The 21,150-nt window shown below is 38.6% G+C and overlaps 1 protein-coding gene across 2 annotated transcripts in view; it reads right to left on the bottom strand.

Annotated features, from left to right (window-relative positions):
• The window catches only part of ARK2N (arkadia (RNF111) N-terminal like PKA signaling regulator 2N), a 44,574-nt gene extending 33,551 nt beyond the window's left edge, over positions 1-11,023 (bottom strand). For both annotated transcript variants that reach the window (XM_068993900.1, XM_068993901.1), the window contains exon 1: positions 10,274-11,023. In XM_068993900.1, the coding sequence (XP_068850001.1) occupies positions 10,274-10,988 (715 nt within the window). In that variant the 5' untranslated portion in view covers positions 10,989-11,023. The remainder of the gene's footprint in view (positions 1-10,273) is intronic.
• Positions 11,024-21,150: the final 10,127 nt, after the last annotated feature.

Genomic DNA, 21,150 nt, shown 5'->3' with positions numbered 1-21,150 from the left:
CAAAGTTAATTCCCAATTCTCATATATTAAGCTCTAAAAAGAAAATTTTTTTAAAAGTCATTTTTCACTTCAAAAAAGCAAAATAAATTGATTCAATCTATTACACTTAATTTACAAGGTGTAGATATCTGAATATACAACTAAATAGAAAAAGTGATGACAATTTTTCTGAGTAGTTACTGGTAAATTACTAAAATAAAACAAAAGTCTTTATTGTTTATACAGCTGACCCTAACGTTGGGCTCCCACCTGCTGCACAGTTGAAGAAAATCCACACAAAACTTTATAAACAGTCTGTGGTCCCTCATCCATGAATACTATCAAGCACAGATTGTGCAGAACCACAGTTCATATTTAGTGCAAAAAATCTGCATATAAGACCTGTGCAGTTCAAACTCCTGTCATTCTAATGTCCAACTATATATGAAACTCCAAATATATCACCTATCTTTCCTCTTGCAAAACATACAATCAGATCTTTTTCAAAGTTGAAACTATATTAAATATTAAAATAACCTTACTCATATTGAGAAGTTAACTTATAAATTTGAAGGGGAAAATATCATATTTTTATTGTAAGTAAATCCAGTAGGAAGTACAATTTTTATAAAAAAGCACAAGGTAATGTTAGCAAAGTTATATACACCTACTGAAAATTTTCTTCTTAACTTAGCTTTTCCTCACACTATTTCTCAGTCCTAGGCCACACTGGAAACCTATCATGTTGCAAAGCTAACAATGCTGTGCTATCTTCTCCCCTTTGACATATACCATGGACTCTTTAACATACCATTTATTTTCAGTCCAGGGACTGAAAACAAAATCAAACTGGTAGTACATTAGCCAATACATTTAGTCACTATTAATTTAAAAACTCATTCAACACATACCCTTAATAGAGTGACCATTTCATCTCTATCCTCTAGAGGTTACCCTTTACATCAGAGTACCAATTTCACCGGATTCTGCCAGGTAACTGCTTAGAGAGTTAAAGCTTAAAATAAAAACCCATCTATGTAACAATGGAAAAATACTGCTTTTCTCACACATAAACTCAAACTCCTGTCTAATCTGCGTTCCTTACAGTATCTCACATAGCAGGTACAGAGTGTTAATTTGCTCAAAAAGTAATTCATTCTTCCTGCACACAAAGGCTATTTCATACAAGTCACTAAAGACTAGCAACAAAATCAGTTCATTAAATGACCTATGAAAGAATGATAAAAATGCTCATGCAATATTCACTCATGACCTCCAGAATGAGATTAATTACATCATTCCTTACAGGAATCACAAGCAAGTCAACACTGCTGTAGAGATTAATGCTAAGAGACTCTAAGGAAATTAACCACTTACCTATCTGGATTCACTAAGATTCCCTATTTTATATCTTACTGATATTTATGTTTGGGGCATGAAAAAAGCATAAAGATGAGGATCACTCCTATCATCATATAAACACGGTTCTATGTTCCAAGCACATGTAACAAAACCCTAACTAGAATTCATAAAATTTTGTTTTGAAGAACTGATTTTTTAAAAAGCAACTTGTTTGCTATTTAATGTTTAAAACATTACCAAAAGAAACTTAAAATGGGCAAAAGCATATTCTTTCTTACACAATTCAAAAAGCAGATAGTTAACACAATTAATTTTGTGATAGATTCAAAGGTTGTTCTATAATATTCCCATTTTCAACAAAGTTAATCAGAAAACGGTAATGTCTGAGAATTCTAATGTGCTGTCAACATTCTGAAAAGTCACAAAGGGCTGTTGCAGCAGTTCTTGGGAATCAGGCAACTGCATATAAGCACCTGACTGGGTGATAGGGGAAATGCCTTGGCCAACTAGTTGCATTTTAAGTTCCCTGGGTTCCAGTAGCTGCTTGTTCTCTTCACCAGTGTCAAGGTGAGTTAGTTTTTCCAGCCACATTCGGAATTTCTCTGCATCTTGGAATAACAGCTCATGACCTCTTCTAGGACACTGCCTATAACGTTTCTAACACACACAGCACCCCTGCCAAGTAATCCTAAAACTTCGCTGTGTACTCCTTCAGATCCGCCAGTATGACTGAAGTCAGTTTTAAATGCAGTGAGGCCATTTGATAAAACGTCATTAAATCAGAAAATTGTATTTTTATTAAGACATGCTTATTCAGGAAAATGACTTAAGCATTACCAAGAACAGACAAATAGATTCAGCAATGATAAGGAGCACTTAATTAACCAAACAAAAGTAATTCTGAGAAAAATAACATGACACTACCCTTTTTTCACAGCTTCACAATCTGCCTAGGATTTTGTATTTTGTACTATACAACTAACTACTCAAGTTTGAAAGTATACAGTAGCTTTCAAACTTGCTAAACATAAAGACCTGGAATGCTATAACAAATACCAAAACGTAGGCAGCTCCCAGGCATCAGGTTTGTTTTAAGCCCCCTGGTGGTTCCAGTGTACAACCCTGACTGAATATCACTGTATCCCTGAATATTTTCACACCATGACTTTAAAATTCTAAAAGTTGTTTTAACAGCTGACCCATAATAAGTCAGTATAAATAATTCTCAGTTAATTGATTTTCATCAACTACTCTTAAGTTAAAAAAAAATTGTTTTCCTTATGGAAAAACCACATAAAGGATATACAAAATCCATGTATACTGCTGTGTAATATTTTTTATAAACCCTGGTTTGTGCAAGGTACTGAAACATAAATCTCAAAAAAAAAAGTTTTGTGGTTAAGTTTTGGATATACAAATCATATCCTCCTCTTTTGGGTAACACACTAATGGCTCTGAGTTGTCCTGCAGTAGACAAATCTGTTTCCACATGATCCAGCACTTTCCAAATGTGTGACAGTGTACACCTATTAATATCAAGTGGAACAGTGGTTTCAGAGGATTCCAGTTTTAGGATATGCTCTTCTATATACAGTGTTTTATCCTTGAACTAGGCCAGATTAGTTTTGGTTTGGGTCCCAAATACTTTGGGTTTCTAATAAAACCAATTATAATGAATTCTTCTTCAAGTAACTATTAAAAATGTTACCTCCTCAGATCACTCTTGCCTATGCTACCTAAAATAGCTATTCTACCCCATCTCTAGTTCATTTTTATCTGAACTCTTATATCTTGCTTTATTATCATTCATAATGTATATTTCTACTTGAGAGCATATGATGAATTCATTTATTATGTCTCCTCAAAAAAGATTATGTTTCACGAGGGCAGACATGTTTCATTCACTGTTGCATTCCCAATGCCGCATAGCAGGTGTCCAAAATTTGCTGAATGGATGAATGATGGACTCAATCAGTCTTGGCCTTAACCATCTACCTATATCAAGAAGTCTACCCCCATGAAGAACTGATCCCATGAAGTGCTCTATTGTATTTATCCCAGAGTACTTCTGAAAATATAGTTTACTTTATCTCATAGTGGCTTTTTTTGAATAGGCGAAAGAAAAGTTTCCCAGGCCTCAGTATCAAGAAATGCAGTGTTTCTCCTCTATAGAGAGAACTGCTTATATCATGCCACCTCACCTCTTTTCAATGCCTAAAAGGCTACAGGACAAATTTTGAGCCCAATTCTACCTAGCAAATAAAAACTTCATGAAGTTTATTGTTACCAACTTTTCCCTCTAACTTCATTTTATTCCTCCACCCCTGATTACTCCATTCCATGCCCTCTCTCCACATTTAAAAAAAAAAAAAAAAAAAAAACCACCTTATTTATAAGTAAACTTCTTCAAGAAGGACATACCTTTCCCCAAAGTGTAACACATTTAGCTTATGGAGAAACTAAAAGGAGTCTGAAGTATATTAAACTTTCTTTAAACAGTTTATCCCCATTATAAGTGCTGGGTAAACTTTAGTGTATAGGACAGGAATTTATACAACTACTTTGATGTTTCAGATTCTGGTGCTGCTTATTTTTCAGCATTTAAAAGCTGAATTCAACAAAATGGTGTGAGAACACTTGTGCTAAGGACAGTGAAAGAAGATGTAGCCTTATAAAGATGACTAGCAGAAAAACACACTAAAAGCAAAGACATTTTAAAGTCTAAAAAGACGATGCAATTACATCTGTCAAAACAAACAGGATGTACAATACCAAGTATGAACCCTAACGTGTAAACTATGGACTCTGAGTGATGTGTCAATCTAGGTACAAACGTTCCATTCTGTGCAGGTGTTGGTAGTGGAGGAGGCTGCACACGTGGGAGAAGAGGAATAAATGAGAAATCTCCGTTTCCCATTTATTCTCATTACCATTTATTCTCATTTATCCCAGTTATTCTCCTTCCGTTTTATTTTGCTGTGAACCTACAACTGCTCTGAAAAATACATCTAAAAAAAGAAAACCAACCAGGGACCATATTCTCATCTTAAACACACATATGTCCTTTTAACACTAAAATATATCCTACTTTGAGAAAGACATATCAAAAACAAAGTTTATGCTTTTACATACACGAAGTTTTTAAGGGCACTCACCTAAGGAAATAAATTAGGAAAAACGCTGAAAATAGTATTTCGGTGCTTTAACATTAGAGATTGTCAGAGAATACCCACCAGTAACATTTCAAAGCTTCTAAATGTAAGGTAACATTATCTGGACACTGTAGTATTGAGGAAATCACATTTAAGCAATGCATGCTTTTAATATAACCACTTAAATGGAGAAAAATTTATAATTGCTCGTTTGTTAATTAATAAAGACTGTGCTGTGGTTTTTATAATTAAGAACATTTTAAAAAATGAGACTCCACTGTTCAGAACTTAACTGAAGCAGACTACAATGATTTTTAGCTATGAGAGACTTCACATATCACTGCTTAACTGAGTAGTTCTCAGTCTGGCTGCCCAATGTCATCACCAGGGAGCTTAAAAATGCTGCTACCTTTATGCTAAGTGAAATAAGTCAGAGAAAGACAAATATTGTATGATCTCACTTGCATGTGGAATCTTAAGAAAACCAAACTATAAAAGCACAGAGTAGTTTGGTAGAGAGTACACAGTGCAGCAAGAATGAGTGAAGGTGATCAAAGGGGACGAACTCCCAGTTGTATAAGAAGAGTAAGTTCTAGGGATTTAATACACCATAGTGACTACAGTTAACAATACTGCATCATATATTTGAAAGGAAGACAACTTTCTAATACATAAATCGTAAGTATGCAAAGTAAGAGGTGTGTTATGCTAATAAATTTCACAATACATACATTTAGGAGAAGGGGACGACAGAGAATGAGATGGTTGGATGGCATCACTGACTCAATGGACATAAGCCTGAGCAAGCTCAGGGAGCTGGTGATGGACAAGGAAGCCTGGCGTGCTGCAGTCCATGGGGTCACAAAGAGTCAGACAAGACTGAGCAACTGAACTGAACTGACATTTATTAAATCAAGACTTTATATACCTTATGTTTACACAATGTCATATGTCAATTATGTTTCCAAAAAGCTGGGGGGGGCGGAATGCTGATGCCTCTGTCAGATCCAGAGATTCTGATTTAACAAGTCTGGAATGGAGCCCGGGCATCATAAGTTTTAAGTGCTCCCCACTCAAGTGATTCTAACACACAGCCAGACTGAAAACTGCACAGATACTACGCTCTTTGTTTGCATTTACTAATCACTGCTTTCAGGCAGTTTTCACCTGATTACACAGTCTTGGTATTTTGTTATCAGTGTATTTAATGAGTGTCCTAAACAGCTGCCAAAATACAATCAGATTTTAAATTATGGCCATGGGGCTTTCAGTCACCTCATATTCAATATAGGAAAAAGGTTACAGGATTCCCGACCTGGGTTTGGGGTCTCATCTTCCACTGCGAGTCGCTACAGCTTAAATTAATGATAAAATTTTTCAAGTAATTCAACCCTCAGTAGGTTACAAACCCTCACAAATCAATTTTAAACAAAAGTGTAGCAAGAGGAAAATGTGCAAAGAACATGAATAGATTGTTTACCAAAAGAACACAAATGGCCAGTATGATTTTTCAACTTCAATAGTGCTCAAAAGAAATACAAATTAACACCAAGATATAATTCTTCCATCAAACCAGCAACATTTTCATAAACACTCAAAAGAGAGAAAATAATGCAACCAACATTTTAAACTCCTGGATGAAATAAACTCAATAAAGTCTTAAAGAGTAGTTTGGCAATATGTGCTGAGAGATTTAAAAGTGTTCATACTCTTCTTCATAATACCAAAAGCTAAAAACAGCCCAAAGGGCCAACATTAGGGAAGTTATTTTATAGTTAGTTAAATTATTCAAAATCCACACATGGTTTTAGGGAGACTATTGTGTTTTGGTTAAATGCTCAAAATGCAGTATTAGAGGGAAAGAAAAGTATACATAGTATGATCAATTCTGTTATATATTATGGAAGGCAATACTCTTAAATGTTAACAGAAACAGGATTTTAGTCTTAGACTTCACATTTTTCTATTTTCAAATTTTTCTAAGAAGGATTTACTACTTAAAGAAAATTTTTTTTTCATTTCCAAGAGTTAAATGATCAGGCACAATAAGTCTCTACATAGGAAAAATTGTAAGGTAAAATGATAGCTAATCGTGAGGGATTTCATTGTATAAATAATTGTGGTGAGTTGTGAATGCTGAGATCCTAGCTTTAGGAGGGCTGAGTTGCTCCAGCCTGACCACAAAGGATTAAGGACTCAGATGATCTTAGCTGTCCTCTACAGCCTGACATTCTCCAAAATAGACCAATTAGATTTTCTAAATGCAAACCAACTGACCCTTACCCACCAAGATGGATACTATTTTTGAACCTCTGTCCAAGTGGTCACTTCCATGGTGCACTACTAAACTACACAAAAGTAGGTCACTACAGACAAGGCAAGATGAAGCTACAGGCTTCCCAGGTGGCACAGTGGTAGAGAATCTGCCTGACAATGTAGGAGACACAGAACACATGGGTTTGATCCCCAGGTTGGGAAGATATCCTGGAGCAGGAAATGGCAACCCACTCCAGTATTCTTGCCTGGAAAACACCATGGACAGAAGAGTCTGGTGGGCTATAGTCCACGGGGTCGCAAAGAGTCAGACACAAGTGACCAACTGAGCACACACACACACACGATGAAGCTACCGTGAGGTTTATTATACACTAAATATTCATGAAAAACATGTCACTGGAAAAACTTTTCTCTGCTGCCCACCCTCAATGATGCACATAAGCTGCTCTGTTCAGAGAATTTTTGAATTGAAGTCTGATGTCCGTTATTCACATTCACTAAAATAAAAATTCCCTGGGGGAGTTCCACGGCCATCCAGTGGTTAGGACTCCATGCTTTCAATGGCACGGGTTTGCATTCAATCTCTGATCAAGGAACTAAGATCCCACACGCCATGTGGCACAGCCAAAACAAAACAAAAAACAAAAATTCCCTGCAAGAGCAGACTTTATATATCTAGTTTCAAAGTGATTTTACAGAAAAACTGATGTTTCTCACAACCCATGAAGAAATAACGCTCCAATAATAAAACTGCAAAGAATGATTAATAATATAAAAAGATCTATAAATGAGATACTCAATAAAAACCTTGAATACTCAAAACCACCACATACTATTTTCACATTAATATCCACTATGAAATACTCTATTTTTGCTCATCTCTAAGTCCCCCAAATGAAAGAACTGCCAGAATTATCTTGATATGATACTTCCAGATTCTTAAGAGAGGAATATATCAATAGTTTGGAAAACTTCAAGGAGAGAATGACCTAGTGTGGATACTAAGCTGCCTGTCAGCTAAACGCTAACTAAGACAACAAAACCACTTTGTAAACATCTGTGGTCCAAATATCAAACTCAATTATTATGCATCACCAGGCACTATGTAAGTTTGGAACATTATTTTCACTCTTTAAAAGAAAATGCATTAATTGTTAAAATTGTTTGGCATAAGTCAACATTTAGCATAATTCCTTCAGTGTTTAAACTGCTGCCAAACAAAGTTTATAAAGCACTTCTGAACTACTAAAATTATTTGCAACTTAATGAAAGTGTAAAGCAAGAATATCAGTTTTTATTCTCCCTCTTGGTTTCCATTCTGTATAAATCACCGCAGGCAAATTCCAAATCCCAGGAGATTCGTTGTTAGACATATCCAGTTTAAGTTCACCTGAATGTCCACAGTGTTGCACTCATGTTTCAAGTCAGTTCACAATTTATCCTATCTTTACAATCTATGTAACTTTTCAGCAACTGCCTTGCTATTAGGGCAGAGTGTATCCCTCCTGCCCCAGTTATAATGTGACTCAAGAAAATAAGGTACACATAATTATGACAACAGAAAAGGCCAATCAATGTCAAATTTTTTCAGGGATAACAATGTGGATAGTTGAAATGAACTTCCTAATATTTAAACTTAAGCTGTTCTACCTTTGTCACTTTGCATAATTCTAGGAAAAACCATTCATAGCTGCTTATGCGTACAGCACCTTCAGAAATGCGGTGTGCAGCCCAAATAGTCATGTATAGTGGCCCTGCAGCTTACCTACCATTTGGTTCTCCATGATTACTCTACATATTTTCAAAACAGAAACTAAATTATAGATACAGATAATTTACTTTGGTGTTTCAGTTGGTATACCATTCAGAAGAGACAAGAAATAGATGACTAGCATTTTAGAAGTTTTAGATACTGGTCAAGGTAGTCAATTAGCAGAGGGGTTTGGAAAACATGAACAAAGCACACCTAATCTATATAAGCCAAACAGGGAGAACGTCCTTGAAGGTATTTCTCATGCCACCTCTACCATGGGGTCTATCTTGAAAGAGAATTTTTGTTCACCCACCTTCTCCGTTTCCATAAAAAGACAAAGAAGCATTGGGCAGTTACATAAAAATCTGTTTAGTGAGTGGAATTAAGCACTGTATCAAGAGATCCATTATGATCATTAGTAGATTAGTACAGGACCTAAGAATGCATAAACAATTGTATGGTTGTTAATAGGCTTTCCTTAAAACACTAAATATAAACTGTAAATATACCTGCCTTAGAACAACCCCAGTGTCTGCTCCTCCCATGCAGTCAACTGATGGGGTTCAATTAAACCCTCTCTCCCAGTAGTTATAACACAGGGAACTACCAAAGGAATTCAACAGATATTAAAACAGTAAGCATGTCCAACAACTGTTAGGAACACATTTAATACACTATATGCATGATACTTTTACTGTAAGTTGAACACCTATAAAATCATTCTTGTTACTGAGTTTCTGTAAGTTTGGTTATAGATTTAATTAACCAATATGATTTTTATTGAAATATTCTTCATGTATCAGCAATATGCTGATGTATAGAATCAGAAACCTTTCAAAAACTAGGAGAAAAAAAGTCACCCATAAAACTCTGAAAACCAAAACTTCCCCCTCTTTACCATAGCAACAAATAACACTGTCGTGATCTATTACATGCTGACTACTTTACAGAATATTCCTAATCGAAAGTCTCTTCAACAATGAGAATTCACCCAATTAAGGACTGTTCAGATCTCATTTTTCTTCCACTAGGAAATCTCAAGACTGCCTTCATAGTACACAGTATCAGATGAAGTAATATAGAGAAAGCAGATTATGTCAAACGTAATAAATTACAGACTCATATCAATGAGAGCTGGAACAGTGGACTTCTACTGAACTTTTTAAACTTGGGGGTGTTAAGGGGGAAATTTTTCAAAAAACATTCTTTTCAAATGCAAGTGACAACGAGCTAATCATGCACTGAATGGAGGAGAAGGGGAATGCATAAAACTACTGTTTTAGCAGGAACAGTTATTAGAAACCTTTAACAAAAGATAGAACATGTTATTTCAGACACCATCAGCTTGAGTGCAGTGGCTATATAATAAAGCAAGGTGCCTATTCCTGAGGAGTATGTACTTGGTAATAACACTGAACAGTCAGTATTAGATCTAAGCAGTGCTAGAAAGGCAATGATGGGAGTTCAGGTAGTGGGTTACAGAGAAAGAGACTTGTGAGAAATTCCATTCTTTAAAAATAATCTCGTCTCTATCATTAAATTTTTTTTTTCGGGCTGATGTGCTAAAGTGCACTAGAAACCTCAAAACAGATTTTTTAATTGGCGTGTCTTGTTAATACACTGCAGTCTTCAAATTTACATAGAGCTGCAGGTCTCCTGGATTTTTTTCAAGTGTCACTCATCTAACTGAGCCCAAGAGCTGAGAAATGCCATGAGGTGCTCTACAGTCAGTTTAAAAAACATCCTCTACCTGGTATCTCTGCAGTGATTGTCTTGCTGCTCCCTGAAACCTCTTCATCATCACCTGATGAGCTCGTGCTTGAGTCACAAGTCAGGTCACTATCACTGGTGCTACTGTCCTGTAACAGGTTATATTTCTTCCGTGCAGCAGCCTCCCGTTTCTGCCTCAGTAGCCTGATTCTCTCCTTGTGCTTTTGGCTCCGATGACCTTTAACCTTGGCAACTCGGCCGTTCTGTTTATCACTGGATTGCCGGTTTTTCTTGGCAGCCATGGTGGATGTTTCACTTTCGGATCGTGACCGGCGAGACTTCCGCCCAACTGCCGCACCAGACACTCCAGAAGGGTCTCCTTCTGCCGCTGTTTCTGCCTGGGACGGTTCATTTTCCTCTGCAGAAGACAATGTATCTGAGTCGGCCAGGTGGCCGCTAGAGGAAGGGGAAAGCATGCAGTGGTTAGAGGAATCACTCTCATAAACTCGGCCAGTTGTTGGCTTGTCACTCTCTGTGGATGCTAACTGAGACTCGGAAGAGTCCCTTCTCAGTTCCATCAACAAGCAGGGCATTGAAGAAAGAACTGTAGAATCTACCACACCATCTTTTGGAACCTGAGATTCCAGTTCCACAGATCCATCTTCCTCCTTAGCTGTCTCTTGTTCAGATGTTTTTGGTGGCACTTCAGACTCAATGAGTTCTTCAACTTTTCCCACTGCCTCCTCCATCTTCATTTCAGATTTTCGAGTTAATTCATGGAGCGGTCTAGGAAACTATGTCAGAGATGTAACAGGAAACCAACCTGTACAAAAACACACAAAGATCAATAAACAGAAACAGCAGGTCACTGAATCAACACAACATTCCTACCTTTCTAAGTGGATAGTAAAAGTAGCCATCATATGGGCCTCTAAAATATATGTATCTATTAATTGCTTGAACAAGTCAAAGGACTTAATGCAACCAAATACTGGCATACATGGCTACTAAAAATGGCACAATATTAATCTTCTATTACTCAACTTGCAAGGCCAGAAAGCAACCAAACAAGTATTCTCAATGTTAAAACTTTATTTAAAGTGTTCGAGAAAAGGATCCTCAAAACTCTGATATAGGTAGCACACATTTTTAACTCTAATATAAATGCTTCAAAAAACTGATCTAGAACAAGTTAACTGGAATGATTACTTTTATGTTCAAATCTTCAAAGAAAAGAAGCAAGGGAGTGAGCTACAGGGGAGTGATATCAAATGCACAACTTCGTTAAAGGAAAAAAACCATCAATTACATGCATTTGACAAGTGAACAACAGAAGTAATTATGTGATCAAAGCTGCCTGCCATTTTGCTCAATAGGAGCTACTCTAGACAGGCATTAAGCCAAAAAACCTGAATCTGTTGTTTCATCTGTTCTTCCTATTTCCCATAAACCTTTTATCATGCTGAATATGAGACTAGTGTTTAAACGTATGTTTTGTTTCATAAACAATAGCCACTAAATACAGATAAACTACTTTGTGAACCCAGAAAATCTAATACTCTCTATTTTAAGAATGACTTAAAGGGTTTAAAAGAAAACACCGTACACACGCATTATCCACCTCCTATGCTAACTCTAGAACCTAATATCTTTCCCCCATTGTGTGTGCTACAACTCCACTTACTCATAAGAGAAACAGGACTTAATCTTTAACCACAAAAGTTATGACCAATACAGCACGAAGTTCATTAACTGGTAGTTTTTAAGAGAATGCTAACAATGTGTAAGGCAAGTAAGTATGTCACCCTGAACAACTGATGTTAAAGAAGGCAATTATCATAATGTCCCACAAGTCACAGACAGACACAAACATTAAGCTGCATGGTGTTAGTAAAGGTACAATAAGACATCTCCATTACATCATTCCATGGAGTTCCTTGCGAGTTCACTATGTGGTAGACAGCAACTGGAGGATAACTGAAAAATCCTTTCATTGATCTAATATGACAAGTCTTTTTGCTTACTATAAACATATAAACATAAACGCTCTACGTATCTGTTGTTTTCTCCCCCCTCAGGTCCTGTTCTTAGCTGCTGACAAGACGGGCATTCTGCAGCTTCCCTGGTAAAGAATCCACCTACCATTACAGGAGACATGGGCTCAACTCCCAATCCAGGAAGGTCCCACACGCCACGGAGTAATTAAGCCCGAAGCACCACAACTGCTGAGCCTGGGCTCTAGAGCGCAGGAGCTGCAACTACTGAGCCCTCGCACCACAACTTCTGGAGACCACAGGCCCTGGAGCCCACGCTCTGCAACAAGAGAAGCCACCACGACGAGAAGCCTACGCACGGCAACTAGAGCAGCCCCAGCTCGCACAGCTAGAGAAAGCCCGCGCAGCAACAAAGACCCAGCTCAGCCACGGAAATAAGGAAAACAGGCATTCTGATGAAGTCCCTGACACACTCATGAAAATCAGAACATTCATGGCCACTGGAAACACTTATAAATTAAAAATCCCATGGGACTTCCCTGGCAGTTCAGTGGTTAAGACTCCACACATTTCCACTACAGAGGGCCTGGGTTCCATCCCTTACTGGGGAACCAAGATCCCACATGCCACAACCAAAAAAAAAAAAAAAAAAAAAGTATAAATGTATTTGTATCATTATTAATTTTTGCGCTAAAAGAAAAACAGCATAAACGTCACTGCAAATACCACTCCAAAAGGAATGTAACACCACTGAAAGCCAACAGAGGGAGTAAAAGTTAAATCAAGAAATGAAGCATGCTGACAGAAAAAAGAAAAAGAAAAGAAAAGAAAATATTTACAGATATGCAATATCCTCGGGTAGCGGAATAAAACAAGGTTTTCTAACTGAATAAACATGAGAGTTGACTCTTCTGCATAGAATGAAGTTATATACTCTAGAATAAGTCTTCTTAAATACCAGAAAAGACACTAAAATGAAAAGTAAATCTGTTCAAATGATCTTTAAAACTCTTGCTTCTTCAAGTAAATAAATTATGTGGATAGCACAAATAAATATAGACTGTTTTTCCTTGTAAGAAAACATAACAATTATCAATGTCTTTCAATATGACACATCAACCTTTCAAGTTCCTTCAATTTTAAGTATTGAGATTTACAGTGCCTTCTGTTTCCTAAAAAAGCAACCAGTATTGCAGGCAAAACCACTTAAATACGTCCATATTAATCACAAACACTGGCATCAACAATAAATAGGACATCATGGTATGACCATACAATGTGGCCATAAAGAATAAAAAAATTCTCTATATACTAATATGGAGCATCTAATACATAACATTAAATGAACAAAAAAGATACATTATACCATTAGTGTAAAATGAACGAAATTATATGAGTTTGTCTATACACGCACAAATCTCTGGAAGGATTGTAAAGAAGAGAGTAATACCAGCTGCGCTGGCAAGGACAGAGAGTGATTGAGACACAGGAGTCAAAGACTTTTTACTGTACAAGAATTTTGTACCTCTTGAATTCTGTATCACATACAACTCTACTCAAAACTCCATTCTAACATAAAAGTCTACTGAAAAGTCTTCTGAAGGAAAAAAGGACTTATGTTTTTTCTGCTCAGGATACCAATTACTATTTAGGTCAAATTTAGTCAGTTAATTCTATTAGAAGTTCTCCCCATGGCAAAAAGTAAAACAAAGTAGAAATAAAAACTCTAACAAAATTCTCTGCAATGGAATAAAGATGAAGTATCCAAAACACCAGGGGAAAAGATGTCATATGCACATATTAATCTTCCCAGATTATTTACTGCATATATGGTTTTCAATCAGGGGGAAAAATGTGGGATTTCCCTGGTAGAGGTAGTCAAATGTAGCTGGCATTAGAAATGATAAAATTATCAAATGGGAGCTGCATCTTTGAGATAAAAGACTCTCAACCCTCTAGTTTAATGTTCAGAGGGTTTTTCAGTGAATTTACATTCAAGTGTGAAATCCACAACAATTAGCATTTATCGTATGAGAATAGCATTCCCACCCCCCATGCTATTCGTCCCTCCAATCTAAAGGCAATCAATCCCTTTCTGTGTATATGTATATATGTATACACTGAATATGTTATTAAAACCTATCCCCTCTTATCTCTCTAGAACCTTACATTATGATTATTCCTTGGCACTCATCAACCTCTCACATTCAACTAGACCATCTGTTCATTCATTCACTAAAAAAATAATCTACTTCTGCCTATCACTTCAACCTCACATCTCCCATCTCCTCTTCCAGGGACTCTTCTCTTCTTTCACATCCAACTATTAACAGAGCTGTCCAAACTTCTTCCTCTATTTTCTTACCTCTCACATTCCCTCTCCAACCAAATCTCACCTGACATCTGCTTCTATCAAACCAGTAACAGTTCTTCCCAAGAACATTAATGACCCCCATATCTCTGAATCCGACAGACAGATCTAACCTAATGTCTAAGCAGCATTCTACGCCTCACCACTCTCTTCTGAAACTGCCCTTCTTTGGCCTTCAGGCTTCCCTGTTATACTTCTGGCTGCTCTTTCTTGGCCTGCTTTGTACGATTAACTTCCTCTACCGAATCCTGCAGTCATTAGCCCAGGGCTAGGTCTTCCTGCCATCAAAGTGAGCTACCCTCCACTCAGTTTCCACTACCATCCCTATACTCATAATTTTGTTTTTCCATCTTAGACTTTCTCTGAACTCTATTCCAGTCTTCTCAAGCATCCACTTGACATCATTTAGATTTATAAAGAGAATCAATTCACCGTAATCCATCTTTTTACTACCCTACTCTGCTCCTTCTCTAGCTTTCCCCAGCTCAGTCAACAGTATTACTACTATCTCAGCTGCTTATGTCAAAAACCTGAGGGTTATCTTCAACAGTGCCTTCTCCTTTATTCACTGCATCCCATCACTCACTAATTTCTATCAACCCTACATCCTAGTTTACTAGTTTGTCCACTACTCTGTCTCCACTGTTAACCACTCTAAACACAACTGCTACCATTTATTTTTCAATGGGATGACTGACAATCAACTCTTGACTCTGTATTCAGTCTAGCTCCTACCCACCAACCTATTCTTCATACAGCAGGCAGAACAGTATCTATACAAGGCAAATCTGACATGCTTATATGGGAAAGTTTTAATTTTTTTTATATTTCACATACTTTCTATAAATATGTTAAAAATATACTGTAAGGTTGGGGTGGCAAGATGGGGTGGGAAGGAGGGAGAGATGACCAAGAGGAGAGAGAAGTTAAAGGCAACTTGAGCTTTGCTGATGCTTTTCTCTCCCCCTTTAAAAGACTTGTATGCAATTTTAAAACCTAGCTGTCAATTTTGGACAACGAAAATGCAGCATTTTATTAGTCCCGTACTAATTAAGAAACTAAGACAACAGAAGATGAGGACAGGTGGAAAAGGTAAACCATGGAAAGGTCTGCTCTGAGGAGACAGTGAAATGATAAGCATCAGAGTGAACAAGGGGCTTCCCTGGTGGGCTAGTGGTTAGGAGTCCACCGGCCAATGCAAGGGACACAGGTTTGATCCCTGGTCCGCGATGATCCCACACGCCACAGAGCAACTAACCCCACGTGCCACAACTATGGGGTCAGTGCTCTGGAGCCCAAGAGGTGAGACTACTAAAGCCCACACAATCTAGGGCCCACGTTCCACAGCAAGAGGAGCCACCGCCAAAAGAAGCCCGCACGCTGGAGTAGCCCCGCTGCTCACGGCAACAAGAGAAAGCCCTCGCACAGCAACGAAGACCCATCACAGCCAGAAATAAACAGATCTTTAAAAAAAAAAAAAAAAAAACAAGTAAATGAGGCTACTAGGAAAATCTGGAGGGAGTCTGTATTGTAACAGACCTCAAAAAGCATAATACAAGGTGAAAAAGAAAGCAGGTCTGGGGGTTTGTGAAAAATGGAAAAGGGTTTAACATATGCTACGGAAAATCTGACAAAATAAAACTGCTAAGTACAATGATTTACATAGCGTGAAAGAGTTCACAATACTCATTTTCTAGAAACCATTAACAAAAACAAGCTAAAATGTGATTGTTCCCTACTCAAAACCTCTGTCAAAAAGACAAAAAAACCTCTATTCATACCTCCAGTTTCATCTTGGGCCACTCACAGCCTTGGTCTCTTCAGCCTAGAAAGAACGTCACAGAACCAGCTTCTTTTAGATCACTGGCCTTTCCCACTCGTTCTGTGCCTTACCTCTTGCTGGGTACTCTTTTCACCTTATCAGAATAAATACTGCTTCCTTGGGGATAGCCATGGGCACCTTACAGACTAATAAGATCCCTGGTACATACACATATTATATACTTATCATTCTTCAGGACACTTTGCTTAACTGTAGTTAACTGTGTCACTGTTTAATGTCCATCACCCATATATTAACGGCAAATTAAATAACCACCCCCACCAGCTGATTGTCCCTATGATTAACAGGCAAAAGAGAACACAAGGCAAAAATTATGATCAAAACAAAAGGTGTCATTCTAGTCTTGCATGGCTCAAAGACAAACATAATGGGAATTTGTGGAATTTTTCTTCTGACTGCAAATTTCTCTAGGAAGTCGAAAACAAGGTGGTTAGTAAGGATGAAACAAGGTGGTGGGGAGGCTGATCACAGGACTGGGGTGAAACAGCAGTGAGAGAGTCCAGAAACTAGGGGAGCACAGCATATGATCTCCAGACAATAAAGACCCACTGCACGGGCTGAAACCATGAATTTAAAGCACCACAAAAGTTCCAAGGTACACATGGATGTGTCTTCTCCTTTCAAGTTCAACTGTGTAAGTCTAAATGCAGAGGGAGAAGCTGGATTTAACCAGAACTGTACTTTCACAAGCAAGTAAAACAACTCAAGAAAAAAGCAAGACTGTAAAAAAAAAAACAAAAGGCAAGACTGTGTATAATGTTATGATTTTACTGTTTTAACATTAAGAAGGTATAGGGCAGTGAGAATGCAGTGAACCTATAGAATGGACATCCCACTGGAGTAACGGTATACACTGAACTGGAAAGATGGAAGGTGTTAGTCCAAAAACACTGAATGAAATTGAGATTACAGAAGGGTCGTGAGACTAGAGAAGGAAATGGCAACCCACTCCAGCATTCTTGCCTAGAGAATCTCATGGACAGAGGAGCCTGGTGGGCTGCTGTCCATAGGGTCGCACAGAGTCGGACACAACTGAAGCGACTTAGCATGCATGCATGCAACAAGACCTAAAACAGTGCTGAGATAGTGGCTCAGCTGGTAAAGAATCCACCTGCAATGCAGGAGACCTAGGTTCGATCCCTGGGTTGGGAAGATCCCCTGGAGAAGGGAAAGGCTACCCACTCCAGTATTCTGGCCTGGAGAATTCCATGGACTGCATAGTCCATGGGGTCGCAAAGAGTCAAACACGACTGAGCAACTTTAAGACAATGGCACAGCCCAAGAACATGACATAAACTGATTAGAACTAACTAGGTCCAAGACTTGGTGGCGCAGCTGTAAAGAATCTGTTTGCCAATGCAGGGGACACAAGAGAGGTGGGTTTGATCCCTGAGTCAGGAAGATTTCCTGGAGTAGGAAATGGTAACCCACTCCAGTATTTCTGCCTGGAAAATTCCACGGACAGAGGAGTCTGGCAGGCTACAGTTCATGGGGTTGCAAAGAGTAGGACACGACCGGGCACACACACATGGCTGCAGCCTGCCCAGGCTCCTCTGTCCATGGGGATTTCCCAGGCAGAAATACTGGAGTGGGTTGCCATTTCCTTCTCCAAGGGATCTTCATGACCCAGGGATCGAACCCACAACTCCTGCATTGGCGGGTGGACTCTTTACCACTAAGTCACCAGGAAAGCTGAACCCTCAATATACACCCACTGTAACACATCAGCACGACAAATGACACACCCACAGGCGCCATGACAGTTCCAAGGCTTACCACAGAAGGTCAAAAAGTAGGCAGTGCCCAATTCCTGCAAATGCCCACCCCTTCCCCAAAATGGCTACAATACTCTTCCCACTAATTAGCCTATGAAATTACCCACCCCTATAAAAACTTACAACCCCATACACTGGTGCCTGCCTCTCTTGCCTTCTGAGATGGCCCACACTCATAAATCTTCTCTTTACTATGGCTCATTCTTGAATTCTTTCCTGCATCAAAGCCAAGAACCCACACTTGGCGGCCAACCCAGGGACTCACATGAGACCTGGGACGTAACCGTCCTCTCACACCTCACTATCCTGCAACAGTGCTACTCAAAGTGCTATCCCTGAATGACTGTCTGCAATGAGGGAACTGTAGAAATTACGAATAACTCATCAGAGACTTATAGCAATTTGATATTGTCATGACAGACAGCATTTTAATTTTCTAGTATCTGATTTTGAATATTTTACCCCCAAAATCCACCAATGATGGAATGGGAATAAAAATACAACAGTTCAAGAAACAGGTTATAAAAAAAAAAAAGAAAGAAACAGGTTATACAGTATGACTACGGATAACTATGGATAAGTGGCTGAATTGGGGTAGAAAACAAACATTATGGGAACTGAGTGGGTAGTGTCAGAACAGTCATCCATGCGTATACTGAAGTGGCCAAGAATTAAGACAAAAGTAATAATAGACAAAATGACACTAATCAAGGAACAAAAATCATTTCAATATAAAGGGGTAGGTGGCTAAAAGAACACAAGTATAGGGATAAATGAAAGAGAAAATCCATTTGAAAAGTGGCAGAGAGGAACAGCAGATCATTTACCCTCCTTCTCCAGACTAGAGGATAAGGGCTGAAGGAGGAAAAACACAGCCACCCCGTACAAGGTGAAGCAGTGCCTTCCCCTCCAGGGAAAGCCAGATTTCTACTAGTATCAGAAGGTAGAGGGCCCTCACTCCTAGAGCCAGAGTTCCACAAGAGAAGCCACGGTTTCTACCATGAACAATATGAAAAGGCAAAAAGACATGACACTGGAAGAAGAGCCCCCCAGGTCACTAGGTATCCAATATGCTACTGGAGAAGAGCAGAGAAATAGCTCCAGAAAGAATGAAGAGGCTGAGCCAAAGCAGAAACTATGGCCACTTGTAAGTAAAGTCCGATGCTGTAAAGAATAATACTGCATAGGAGGAACCTGGAATTTTAGGTCCATTAGTTAGGTTAGGTTAACTGAAATTTGCTCAGTCATGTCCAACTCATTGCAACCCCATGGACTATATATAGTTCATGAATTCTCCAAGCCAGAATACTGGAGTGGGTAGCCTTTCCCTTCTCCAGAGGATCTTTCCAACCCAGGGACTGACCCCAGGTCTCCCACATTGCTGGCAGATTCTTTACCAGCTGAGCCACAAGCCGCAAGTTAGGTCCATGAATCAAGGTAAATTGGAACTGGTCAAACAGGAGATGGCAAGAGTGAACATCGACATTTTAGGAATCAGTGAAATGGACAGGAATGGGCAAATTTAATTTAGAAGACCATTATATCTATTACTGTAGGCAAGAAACCCTTAGAAGAAATGGAGTAGCTCTCAGTCAACAAAACAGTCCAAAATGCAGTACTTGGCTGCAATATCAAAAATGACAGAATGATCTTGGTTCATTTCCACGGCAAAGCATTCAACATCACAGTAATCCAACTCTATGTCCCAACCACTGATGCCAGAGAAGATGAAATTAACGGTTCCATGAAGTCCTACAAGTCCTTCTAGAACTAACACCAAAGAGATGTCCTTTTCATCACAGGGGATGGGAATCCAAAAGTAGGAAGTAAAGAGATACCTGGAGTAACAGGTAAGTTTCGCCTTGGAGTACAAAATGAAGCAAGGCAAAAACTAACAGAATTTTGCCAAGAGAACGCACTGGTCATAGCAAACATGCTCTTCCAACAACACAAGAAACGACTCTACAAATGGACATCACCAGATGGTCAATACTGAGATCAGATGATTATATTCTTTGCAGCCAAAGATGGAAAAGCTTTATACAGTCAGCAAAAATAAGACCTGGAGCTGACTGTGGCTCAGATCATGAACTCCTTATCACAAAATTCAGATTTAAATTGAATAAAGTAGGGAAAACCACCAGGCTATTCAGGTATGACCTAAATCAAATCATTTATGATTATACAGTGGAAGTGACAAATAGACTCAAAGGATTAGATCTGATGGAGTACCTGAAGAACTATGGACAGAGAGGTTCATAACACTGTACAGGAGGGAGTGACCAAAACCATCCCCAAGAAGAAAAGAAATGCAAAAAAGGCAAAGTGGCTGATGAGGAGGACTTACAAGGAGGAGGAGACAAGAAGAGAAGTGAAAGGCAAAGGAGAAAGGGAAAGATATACCCAGGCTGAACGCAGTCTAAAGAAGAGCAAGGAGAGAGAAGAAAGCCTTCTTAAGTGAACAATGGAAAATTAGTAGAATGGGAAAGAAGAGATCTCTTCAAGAAAATTAGAGATACCAAGGGAACATTTGAGGCAAAGATGGGCACAAAAAAGGACAGGAACAGTAAGGACCTAACAGAAGCAGAAAAGATTAAGAAGAGGTGGCAAGAAGAACTACAAAAAAGGTCTTAATGACCCAGATAACCACGATGCTGTGGTCACTCACCTAGGGCCAGATATCATGGAGTGTCAAGTCAACTGGGCCTTAGGAAGCATTATTACAAATAAACCTAGTGGAGGTGATGGAATTCCAGTTCAGCTATTTCAAATACTAAAAGATGATGCTGTGAAAGTGCTGCACTGAATATGCCACTGAATTTGGAAAACTCAGCAGTGGCCACAGGCCTGGAAAAGGTTAGTTTTCATTCCAATCCCAAAAAAGGGCAATATCAAAGAATGTTCAAACTACTGCACAATTGCACTCATTCACAT

Source organism: Capricornis sumatraensis, chromosome 21 (genome assembly GCF_032405125.1).
Source record: "Capricornis sumatraensis isolate serow.1 chromosome 21, serow.2, whole genome shotgun sequence".
NCBI lineage: Eukaryota > Metazoa > Chordata > Mammalia > Artiodactyla > Bovidae > Capricornis > Capricornis sumatraensis.
Note: the sequence above shows the minus strand (reverse complement) of the source record. Positions and strands in the feature narration are given on the sequence as shown.